This window comes from Ascaphus truei, chromosome 4 (genome assembly GCF_040206685.1).
Source record: "Ascaphus truei isolate aAscTru1 chromosome 4, aAscTru1.hap1, whole genome shotgun sequence".
NCBI classification, from domain to species: domain Eukaryota; kingdom Metazoa; phylum Chordata; class Amphibia; order Anura; family Ascaphidae; genus Ascaphus; species Ascaphus truei.
Genome location: NC_134486.1, coordinates 41200749 through 41213369, shown reverse-complemented (window position 1 = coordinate 41213369; position 12621 = coordinate 41200749). Strand labels below are relative to the sequence as shown.

Here is a 12621-nt window from a genome sequence, read left to right as displayed (position 1 = left end):
CCAGCGTCCTGCCGAATGCTCCCTCTCCCTCTCCCTTCACCGGGTGATCCCACCCAGTGTCCAGTTCCTTCTTGGAATACGTTCCCCCACCCTTTGTGAGTCAGTGGATTTATAAGTGTGTGACTGCGCAGCCACCGTGTCCCGGAGTAAATAATGGTACCGTTGGTGCACTTGGAGTTTAGCTGCCGGGCACTCCTGTACCCGGTTCTGCAACTATCTTCACAAAGGATCGGCGTGGGCGTAGATGATGTCACCCGTGGTGTCCGGGGCGATCCCACCCAGACACGCTGCGACTTAGTAGCGGGGCCTGATCCCAGGCCTCCTGCTAATTTAGAACTGTCCCGGTAGTGATCGTGTCACAGTAAGGGGGTCCGGAACCTGACTATGGCCAGTCCCTATCTCAGCTGCACACTACTGGGGCTCAGGGCCTAACTGGGCCTGGGGCATGCGGCCTAGGTAGGGGCGGACTGCCTCCCTACACAGGAGCTCCTTCCTCCGACAGCTAGCTCTGACTCCTCGTGCGCCCCACCACTTCCTTTTCCTCCCTCTACGCGTACCTGATTGGTTCTGGCGCGTCACGGGGGACCGCGGGGGCTGCTGGGACCCGTAGTCCCCTATCTCCACACCTCCTCGAGCTCTCCTCCTTCGCGGGCTTTGTTACCCTGCTCTGCGCATGCGCAACCTCCTGCCGGACCAAGTCTGCGCCGGCGCCAACCTAAACATGGCGGCTCCCTCTACGCGGAACCTCCGTTATCGGAGCGTTCCCTAGGTGCAACATCTCCCACCCCACAACAACAATTGGGGGAGAAAATGGGGTCCCGGCTACACCACCTTTGTCCTAAAGGCTCTAGGGCTTCCTTTCTTTTGCAAACATCATGTGTTTCAAACAGTACCTTAAAGCCACAATCCTGCTCAAAATTAACATTGATTTTTTCACATGATTCAAACTGGGGTCCTCCAGAGCTGTATAGTGCTATGTTGAGCTCCAGACACTCCCCCCAGTTTCCTGAGATACTTACAGTTTTCGGTGCCGGTGCACTTCGGTTTTTTTGAAGATGATGCCAGCAAACATCATCCCTTGTGGCTCCTTATTGGCCAATGGTTTGGCAGTCATTTTGTTTCCCCCTGCATGGGAGGAGAATTCCAGCACCTAAAATTGTAAGTATCTCTGGAACCCAGGGTTCCCAGGTCCCGTCCCAGTTTGAATCCTGTAAAAAAATGGAAAAAAAATCCGCAGCTTGACTGCTGAATTAGGATATGTTTATTATTCATTAATTATAATAATTCATAGGTGAACAAATATCAAAACATATATATCATATTAAACATTTTTTGGGGGCTAATCAGAAGCTTGATATAAACTATGTTTCTTCAAACAGCAAGGGATGAGAAGTGAATCTCCTGATGGTGCTTCTAAATCCAGGATTGTGCAATGTTGGTCATAATGCCTGGGAGGCCGGGGTATGTTAATTGTATATAAAATGTGTGAATGTGTGACAGGGTATATGGCTCACCATATGAAGCCTAACATGGACAGAGTAAAAATAACCACTCTTAAAAGTGAAACCACATGGAAGCCCTTATATAAAGAGACTCCCAGTGCAATCACTATGTGGATAAAACATATCCTGTATCATAGGCTGGAGCCCTGCACATACCCTATAGTCACAATAACCATAAACATAGTAGGTCACTCACTTATTAACCCCTTCTGCTCCATGACAGCGTGCATCCGTTCCGTTTTGTAGATAGAGTATGTGTAGAAAGATGGTGGAGCACTGCAAAGAAATAGGGCTGGAGGCAGATCCGTGAAAAATAAAAATGCTTTAATCCAAATGCCTCTTTGATATAGCGCTATTAAAGCGCTATTAAAGCGCTATTAAAGCGCGAAACGCGTTAGAGGACCCTTTTAATGTAGCTGTTGCTACCATGCATTTGGATTAAAGCATTTTTATTTTTCACGGATCTGCCTCCAGCCCTATTTCTTTGCAGTGCTCCACCATCTTTCTACACATACTCTATGTTTCTTCAAATGATAAAAAAAATGTCCAGGATAGAATGTGCTATGTAGGATAATAAAACCCGACATGTACAGATGTAGTCAGACATAAAATTCGTGCTGCCGGGGGGGAAGCCGCGGAATCCTGACCACTGCATCCATCGGCAGCAGTTAATCTCTCCATAGGAGGGTCCCATTCAGAACAAGAGAGCACACAAAAGGTCATACAGTACATTCAAATATAGTTGAGAATTTTTGGATGCTTGTACCCATTGGTGTGGCCACACCACATATGCATTACAATTACTGGATCCCATGCAGAAGAATGGACTCTCCAGAGGCAGCTGCAGCTTTTACTGTCCCCGGAGCAGTAGCACCTTGCTTTTTTATGCTGTGGCTCTGCTCTGGGTACAGTAATATTTAGGAGGGCTCAAGTTTGTGTAAACCTAGGTAACCCTGGTCATATGTTATTCCAATGTAAAATATTTGACGTGCTTTATTTTGCACAAATTCCAAGCTTGATTGCTCAAACTGAAAATATATAAAATCCTGTGTAGATTGGAAGTCATACAATCGTTTATGCTTCATTAATTGTCAACAATGCCACACTAGTTGAAGCATGAGGCATATGCACTTCAAGAAGCATACTAAGCCAAATGCTTCTTTTTGTGAATTAGTCCAGTGTTTGTTAGGACTACTCCATTTTTACTACTACTGGAATCTCATTCTATTGAAGAAATGTAAGTTATAAATGTTTACCTTTGCTGTATCTGGTCCTAAGACGGTCACTTCAGGTGGCTGCACTCCAGCAGGTCGTGATGGCTGTGTTGTTACTTCAGACCAAGCACTGCTATTTATTCCTCCGTTAATAGTTGTCACTCTTATCCGGTATTCATATGTTTTCCAGGGGCTGATACCAATTGTTTGGTCAATATACTGCATCGAAGAATTTCCAGGTAAAGTCACTAGCGTGTGCAATTGCTCTGTGTCCTTTACCCTTCTTTCAATTATAACTTTTTCTATTAATCCATTTGGGTGAAGTGGAGGCTGCCATGTTATAACCACAGATGTTGGAGTATCAGAATAGAGGTACGGTGATGAAATACAACTTGGTGCTTCTGGAAGAGTCTGTACTGCCAAGGATTCCAAGGACAGTGAACATCCTACAGATGTACATCCTTCTACTTTATACCGATAGATGGTGTACGGATTTAGGTTAAGCACTGTCTGATTAGAGCTATTTCCTGGAACAACTACTTGTAGATTGCCGTTTTGGTAAACTTTATAGTGAGTAATTACACCATTGGGTTTTGGTGGATGTTGCCAATTAATGGTTATTGACCTCGATTTCACATTGGAGAGTAGTGGTGAGTCTATGGGTCCTGGTTCTGTAATTAAAAGAAAATATCAAATACAATTGCAACATTATTTATTATTAATAAATATTAATTTATGATAAAATAAACTTTATTTATGATACAAATGTATTATATTTCATATTTGTATAGTTAAGATATCAGATAAGATCACTTCCTGTATCAATACATTGTGGTTTAGCATATACTGCATATCCATTGATACTTTTCTTTTTCAGATATCACATTTTCAGAAATGTACTCCCCCAGGGAGTGAATTTCAATTTTTGTATGTTGTTGTAAAGAATTGCATTTTTTATACAGCCCTGCTAGATCATTATATATCCCATCATATATAATTATTATATCGCCTTAACTACTGAGTAAAGGCCTAATTTAAATAGTATTTCCTCATAATCATTGTTTTTATATTATACATTTTATATTCAGGGCTCCGGCTGCTTTACCTGCCATAAATCTTCTCTGCCAGGTCTCTGGAGAGACCCACTACATTACTGGGGGTCCCTTTATCTTTGTTCTGGCTTGTACCACAACCATTAGTAGAAGTTGATGTGTAGCTGTCCCTGTAAAAGCTTTTCTCTTAGCAGCTCTACTCTGTTCACCCCCCCCTCTCCATCCTGCCTGTGATTTCATAGGGAGGAGCCAGAGAGGCATTGGCCTACGGGGCCCTTTACCCGTAGCTCCTTCGGGAGATGCCCCTTCTGCGGGATGGTCCCTTTGAGAGGGTCCCTCCATAGGGTCTTCAGGAGTTTCAGAGTGAGTCTCGTTAGTTACAGTCTCTTGACCCACCTCTGATAGATCGAACTCACCGTTGAGCGGTGTGGCCTGGAGTTCCTCTTCTTCGTCTCCCACTTGGGGGATGGGGAGAAGGTGATTACGATGCCAAACCTTTACCCGGCCATCGGTGTCTCGATAAACCGGGAGGCCAGGCATCTGGGACTCCACCTCATATACGCCATCTCTCCACCGGTCCGCCAGTTTATGTTTTCCGGGGATTCCCAAATTACGAAGTACTGCTGCGGCCGAGTTTATTCGAGCATTTGCCCGTTCTCGGCCGCAGCAGTAACCTGGCACGCGCCGGAGGGTGCCGGGCGCGCGCCGAAGCAGCGGAAGAGCGCCCTCCGATCGGGGCGCTCTCCCTCCCGCTGCCGGGTCCGCCGGGTCCCCCGGAACCCCCTGCCACCGTCCCCCACATCGCGGGACACCAGGGCTCCCTCGGGGAGCCCTGGACGCGCGTGCAGGGGGCGCAGGAACCCGATGACGCGTGACCGCGCATCGGTGATGCGCGGCACGCTGAGGGAGTGCGGCTAGCACGCCGGGGCATCCCCTGGCTTGCGGTGCTAGCCGTGCTCGGATTAAACGTGTCGGTAGTGTAACACTGCATCCCCAGGACGTAACTCTCGATACTTGACTTTATTGTTATATCGTCTCTTGTTACCAGCATTCAGTTTGGCTGTAGACTTCTCAGCCTGTTGGTAAGCTTGTTGCAGACTGTCTTTTAGCCTTTGCACGTACTTGAAATGAGTGGTATTGGGTATCCCATCCGTTGATACTCGGAGACGCACATCTACTGGGAGTCTGGCCTCCCGCCCAAACATGAGGAAGTACGGGGAGAACCCAGTGGACTCATGGCGAGTACAGTTGTACGCGTGTACCAAAGTTTCTACATGACGACTCCATTCTGTTTTCTGCATTCCCTTCAGGGTTCCAAGCATGTCCAACAGGGTCCTGTTGAATCGTTCAGGTAAGGCATCTCCTTCAGGGTGGTACGGAGTCGTCCGGGATTTGGCGATGTTCAGCATTTTAAGTAATTCTCGGATCAGAGTACTCTCAAAATCTCGCCCTTGGTCGGAGTGAAGTCGGTTTGGAAGACCGTAATGAACGAAGAACTTTTCCCATAGAACTTTCGCGACCGTGATAGCCTTCTGGTCTTTTGTGGGGAAGGCCTGTGCATAGCGGGTGTAATGGTCCGTGATGACCAGCACATTACCGATTCCTCGACTATCAGGTTCGATACACAGGAAGTCCATACACACCAGGTCCATTGGACCAGAACTCTTAAGATGGGCCATGGGAGCTGCTCGGGTAGGCAACGTCTTGCGTTGAACGCACCGGGAACAACGGCGGCAGTGTTGTTCCACCGCTTCCCGCATCTTGGGCCAGAAAAACCGGTCTCGGACTAGCCCAAAAGTCTTCTCTACACCGAGATGCCCGTGTTCATCGTGTAGAGACTTCAACACCATATATCTCAAGTTTTGGGGTAGAACTAGTTGTCGCCTATCAGGGTGGTTATGATATTGGACTACCCTATAGAGCAAACAATTATCTATCTCGAACTTGTCCACCTCACGCATGAGTAACGCGACCAGATCTCGGGGAGCACTCTTCAATAGAGCGGGGTTCTTCCGTTGAACGGCTTGCCGGATTATGCTGATTACTGGATCTCTTAATTGATAGTCCACTAAGTCTTTCCATCTTATGACTTTGTCATGGGTTATGTTCATTCCTGCGGGATCGCAGTAGGCAGCAGGGATCGCCTGCGACTGGCACCCTAACGAATCGGCAACTCTTAGTTCAGAGAATGCTACCTGATCATTGATGACGGCCGCTATACTACACATTGCTCGCATCCCAGGTCCAGGGATCTCTTCCCATTCATCATCATCAGGGGTAGCACTCAATCCTGGTCGTCGTGATAGAGCATCGGCCCCAATGTTCAAAGGCCCTGGCATGTACTTCAGGGAGAATCGGTAGTTACATAGTGTCGCCAGCCATCGGTGTCCGGCTGCATCCAATTTGGCGGAAGTATTGATGTACATGAGGGGATTGTTATCGGTCCTTACCTCAAACGTAACACCATAGAGGTAATCATGAAGTTTCTCCGTGATCGCCCATTTGAGAGCCAGGAACTCTAACTTGTGTACCGGATATTTCTGCTCACTGGGTGTCAGACTGCGGCTGATGTAGGCTACAGGCCGAAGGCCCTCGGGGTGCTTCTGATGCAGGACAGCGCCCAGTCCATTGAGACTGGCATCCACATGCAGGACATATGGATGTTCTGGGTCAGCATATGCAAGCACTGGTGCTTCAGTCAGGCTTTTCTTCAAGTTCAGGAAGGCCCGTTCACACTCAGGTGTCCACTTATCGCCAAACGGTTGACGGGCCGACGTGGCCTTTCTCCCAGTATCTTCAGGGTATATCTTCAGCAAATTGTTCAGGGGTTTAGCTCGACTAGAGTACCCTTCCACGAACCGACGGTAATACCCACAGAAACCGAGGAAGGATCGCAGTTCCGTGACATTATCGGGACGCGGCCAGTTCACCACCGCTTCTACTTTGGCTGGATCAGTAGCAATCCCCTGGGCAGACACGATGTGACCCACGTAGGTCACCGAGGTGTGACAAAACCTACACTTGTCGAGTGATAGCTTCAATCCTTCTTGGCCAAGACGATCTATCACCTTCAGCAGCCTCTCCTCGTGTTCTTCTAAGGTCTTCCCGAAGACAATGATGTCGTCCAGGTAAACCAGACACTCCCGAGGGTTCATGTCCCCTATGGTCTTTTCCATCAGCCGCTGGAAGGTAGCAGGGGCTCCACATATACCTTGGGGCATACGCGTAAACTGGTAGAAGCCCTGGGGACAGACGAAGGCAGTCTTTTCCTGATCCTCTTCACTCATGGGTACCTGGTAGTACCCAGATCGCAAATCGAGCACACTAAACCATTGGCTCCCGTTCAGAGCATTCAGGATCTCTTCAATACGAGGGAGATTGTATTGGTCAGGTACCGTATGATTATTCAGCGTTCGATAATCGACGCACAATCTTACAGATCCATTCTTCTTCCTTACTACCACTATGGGTGATGCATAAGGACTCCGCGACTCCGTCAGTATTCCAGCGGTCTTCATCTCCTCCAGGACATCCCTTACATCGTCCACATCCCTGGGGGCGATACGACGAGAACGTTCACGGAACGGAGTGGCGTCACTCAGCCTAATAGTGTGTTGGGCGCTGCGGCTGTGGCCCACATCCATCTCGCTGGTAGAAAATACTGTTCTTCTCTCCCTCAGCTTGGCTGTCAGTCGACCCTTCCACTCAGTTGGCAGAGTCGAGTCTCCGAAGTTGAAGTCCAGGTCGACTAACTGCTCACCTACTGCAGCGGCGTTCACCTGGGGCGCTGTTTCTACCGGGCTGACGGGATATATACTGCCCAGACTTTGTCCTACATCGATGTCCATTGGAAATGGAGAGATGTTTTGAATATACACATGGGTTCGGAGAGGAATTCGGGTCGTCCACTCTCTTACTTCAGGTATTACCCTATATCCTCTCTGGATCTTTTCCTCAGGGTCACTCTCCAGAGAGAACAGATGATCGGTCTCCTCCCGATCCGGATAACAGCACCAGACGGCCAGGCGTTTCACTCCCCCTGGTGAAATGGTCGTCAGTCCACGTTGACGATTGTAGAGGTCCCCGTGACGCTCTAGGGCATATACTCGGTTGCACTCCTCTCTCAGTACAGGATCCAGGCGTGTATTGGCCATTGGCAATTCATTAGTCTCCTTCAAGTAGGCTCTGATTACAGCTCGTACTATATCCGTATTTGTCCCCAGGATGACCGGGTACTGACACTGTCCTTGAGGCTTTGGGCACACCATTGCCTCCACATGCATGGGATGTTTCTTGCCGGTATTCAATTGAAGTATCTCCAGTTGAACGCTCACAATCCCATCGATAGGGTAATCGTCGTTGCTCAACCCCCTCACCTTCATATGTTCCGCCAACCGCAGGGGACAATGCTTCAGGTGCTGGTCGTAGAAGTGCCGGTATATTATGGTCACTTGAGACCCGGTGTCCAATAGAGCAGCAGCATAGACTCCATCTACTACCACACGTACGATGGCCGAAGGGCCCACCTGACAGTAACCATCTCCCCCTGGAGTTCCTTCGCCTGGGCTCAGGTCAGGGGGGCTTCGGAAGGCGTGGGGGTGGCCTCGGTGGTTTTGGCTTCTGAGGTCTGCCTCTGACAGATCATAGCCCTGGCCGAGCTTCCTTTACGGGGCGTTTCCTTTTCTTGGGTGACTCCATTAGGGCACTCTCTAGAGAAATGGCCTTTCTGTCCACAGTTATAGCAGACGACGTCTTTGAGGTCCAGTCGTCTTGGGTAAGTGGGGGAGGATCTCCCCGAAGCCCGCCCTTTCGTTGAGGGCGACTTGGGTGGCGCATCTTCCTCTTTGACAGGTGTCTTGGTCCGGCGAGCGGAGGCTCCTGGGGTGTCACTGGCCGGAGGATCTCTGACCTTGGTGCCTGCATGCAGTTTGGTATAGGCCTCATGCCCTTTTACGATCCCCAGAATGTCCATGAAGGTAGGGGGAGGTCCCTCCTTTAGTGAGCACCTGATCATGATCACGATGTGATGCGTGGGGATGGCCCCTCGGAGGAACTGCTTGCGCCGATATTCGTCCATCTCTGAAGATAGGATGAGGCCGCAAGTTTGCAATTTCCACAGGACCAGCTGGATGCGTTGCAGGAAGTCGGACAGGTCTTCCTTCTCCTTCTGTCGGAGAGCGTAATATTTGAACCACAGCTCGCTCTCCTCTTCCTCTTTGACATAGATCTGGACTAACAAGTCTACCATCTGGTGAGCAGAGAGATCAGGGTCTTGGTCACGCTGTGCACTGACCATGGTGGCCGCTGGGGGTCGTAGGCTTTCCAGGATTCTCTGCCGTCTGACCGTTTCAGAGCAGGGCCATTCGTCGATCACCTTGAGGGTGTGCTCCTTCCAAGAATCGATACTTTCTTCGCCTGTGGGGACAGGAACCGTTCCTGAGAACGCCTTCAATTTCCTATAATTTTGGGCTTGAGCGGACGTAGTTATCGCTTCCACAAGCTGCGGGAATGTCACTCCTAGCAGAGAGCCATCATTGTCGGAGCCACTGGCTATCGCTGCTCGCTGCCTGTTAGGGGTTGGGGTAGAACTGTTCACGGACCTGTTAGTAACCGGTGATGTTGGCGGACTACCGGCCCAGCTGGTGGCCCCTTGCCTAGCATCAGAAGAGAAGGTCACTCTGGGTAGGGATATATCTGATCGGATGGGTGTACTGGCGGCCATATCTCTGTCGTCCCAACCCTCATGTCTGGGGAGGGAAGTGACGTGACTGGAAACGGTTCCGGGGTAAATTAGAGGGCACCCTTGCGGTAAAGTCTCTGGTAGATACACTACTCGTGGGCCTCTATCAGGAAGTATAGCTTGTTCAGTGGCTAGCAATAGGGTGTTCTCTTGCCGGTCAATGTTATAGTGCTTGCTGATGAGGCGCCCGCCAGACCAGGTAATGTCCTCACTGCGCTGCAGACAGTAAACATGGAGACATCAGCAGGCACCTCGTCTACGGCGACCACGTGTCGCAGAAGCTCTCCTAGCTTTTCGGCCCAGTCGGCCACTTGTTTGGGCGTGAGCGGAGACATGCTGACTGACAGGGTAACGGTAACTACAAAGTGGGGCACCCCAGGACTATCTCAGCAGCGCCTCCAAATGTAACGGGTATTCCCTATGAATACAACCGCTACTACCTGCTGTGCAACCTGTGTGGCTCTCAGGAGCCTAAGCCTCCGCTTGGGGAACCTGGGGTACATGCATGCTATACATCTCGTGGTGCAACGCCTCCACCTGGGAGGGATTCCACCGGAGTGGAAGAAGGCCCTCACAGGAAACAATCACACAAAGCGAGCAATATAAAACAGGACTGTCTTTACTGCATATCCTAACGTATATCAACACAACCTCCATGCGCCACGGCAGACGCTAACCACTCTGCGCCACGGCGGACACTAACCACTCTGCGCCACGGCGGACGCTAACCACTCTAGGCGTCACGGCGGACGCTACCACCTCTAGGCGTCACGGCGGACGCTAACCTCCCACAGAGTGATCCCACCCCGTGTCCAGTAACCCCCACCCAAATGTCTCGCACCCCCAAAGTCAAATACCACTGTGCATGTGTATGTGTGACTGCGCAGCCACTATGTCTGGTGATAGGCCTGGTTGGTGCACGTGAGTTGCAGGTTACCTGCCCGGGCTCCAGCCACGGGTACCGCGATATCACTGGAGATCCGCCCGATCCAACGTTGTCCTCCACACCGCGTTGGGTGAATTCCAGCGCGGATAATATCACCTTAGTCCCAGGGTCTTTGGTGGTGTTCTGAGCCCAGAACCCACCTCGCAGGGCCGCACGGCTTCAGCACTGTGTCCCTGACTAAGCAACCAATTAATGGGGCAGTGTCCCTATCTAGGGCCTGTCCCTAAGCTCCACAAGCTACTAGGTGGCTCAGGACCTAACTGGGACCTTGGGGGCTGCTGGCCTAATGCAGAGGGTCACTGACCCCTGCATCCATCTCTTACCCCTAGCTGGTCCGGATCCTGACTGACTGCGTGGCTGCAAAACCCCGCAAAATGTATCTATCTTCCTGCAGGGCCATACTTCAGCCCTATTGGCTCCCTGGGGTCATGTGTCTCTGCCCCTATGCACCCTGGGGGCTGGCAGTCTATTCTCGCGCATGCGCGAGCTGTCTGGGGCCTCCCGCGCTGTGCACTGCCATTGCGCACGCGCAACAGCCCTATGTATGGAGGCGCCCTTCTCACCGGCCGCCGGGGACCCCAGCAACGCGATCGCGGCCTCGGCAACCGTCCCGATCGCGTCCCCGGCAACCGCCCGACCGTGCTATAGCAACCGGCCCGATCGCGTCATAGCAACCGGCCGCAACGCGCGCTCGCAACGGGGAAGGAGGGGGTGAGTGCGCGAGGGGGGACCTGGCTACAAACATGACACATGACACAAGATGGACAGGTAACAAGGTGACAAAGGAGAGAGAAAAAAAGGTCCCAGATTAGGTAGACTTCCCAACAGAAGAAGTTAAGTCTTTGAGGAAGCCTGAACTCAAATATAATGATTTTTATGAAAAAGGTTAAATAAATATGTAAAAGAAAAAAAATTATTTTAACTGTGACGGAAGAAATAAACTGGGCTTTAAAAAAGCCACAATATATTGGGGGCTGGATCCCTTGCTGACCCCTTGGAACCTGCCTCTGCTTTTGACTATGTATCATCTGCTTTTCACATGGTACAACAAATGTTTTCAACAAAAATGGTGATAGCTATTATGCACCTATACAGTACATGTACTGTAGGCACACAACACGTTATAAATGTTCCCATGCCTATTGTCTAAGACCAGAAAGCTACTGTACAATCTGTGAAATTCACTAGCAAAACAATACTTTTTGTTGATTTTGCTATTACTAGTCCTTATGTTCTGTTTTGAGATTCGCTTCAGTTTTTTTATGTTGTCATATACAAAATATCCATTCATATTTGTTATGGTTTTCATCAGTATTAACCAATGTTTTTCAACCATCTCTTCAGGACACCCCAGACAGATTTGAGGAAAAATACATGAATTACTCTATCAAACACAGCTATGCTTCTAACAATATATGTCAATGTGTGATTGGCTGGTTATCCCTAAAATATAGACTCTGTGGTGTCCTGAGGAGAGGGTTAAGGGTTAACACTAGCATAGAATGTCTGTCTCAACTAAATACATATGACTTAAATTTAGGCAAGAAGTGGATTGTCTTTTTATAGTAATGTATAATATAAGATCTTCAACAGGGTTGACACTCCAGGAGGTTGTGAATTAACACAATGATTAATGATTTGAATAGAATAGATGGATAGTCAAGAGTGTGGCAACTACAATTTAATGCCAAAAGGGCAAAATAGTGCACTTTGGTCACAAAAATCCAGCAGCATACAAGGTTAATAGCACTGTAATATAATTTACTATTGAGGATAGAGACCGGTAGTGTAAAAACAGCCATGGGGAAAGCCAGTAGGATGTGTAGTTGTATAGGAAGAGGTGTTAGCAAAGAGGAAGAGAGAGGTAGACTAGTGAAGCCCCGTTGTAAATCAGGGGTGCTCAACTCCAGCCCTCAAGTCCCCGCAACAGGTCAGGTTTTTAGTATATCCCAGCTTCAGCACAGGTGGCTTATTCAGTCCATGCTTCTGTACAGGTGGCTCAATCAGTCCATGCTGCAGCACAGGTGACACCATCAGAGGCTCAGTCTTTGACAGTCAAAGACTGAGCCCCTGATTGAGTCACCTGTGCTGAAGCTGGGATATCCTGAAAACCTGACCTGTTGGGGGGCTTGCATACTGGAATTGAGCACCCCATCCTCTATATGAT

At 49.5% G+C, this 12621-nt stretch overlaps 1 protein-coding gene across 6 annotated transcripts in view; it reads right to left on the bottom strand.

Moving 5' to 3' along the window:
- Positions 1-12621, bottom strand: part of USH2A (usherin) — a 942943-nt gene that overhangs the window by 323962 nt on the left and 606360 nt on the right. For all 6 annotated transcript variants that reach the window (XM_075595608.1, XM_075595610.1, XM_075595609.1 and 3 more), the window contains one exon: positions 2759-3387. In XM_075595608.1, the coding sequence (XP_075451723.1) occupies positions 2759-3387 (629 nt within the window). The remainder of the gene's footprint in view (positions 1-2758; positions 3388-12621) is intronic.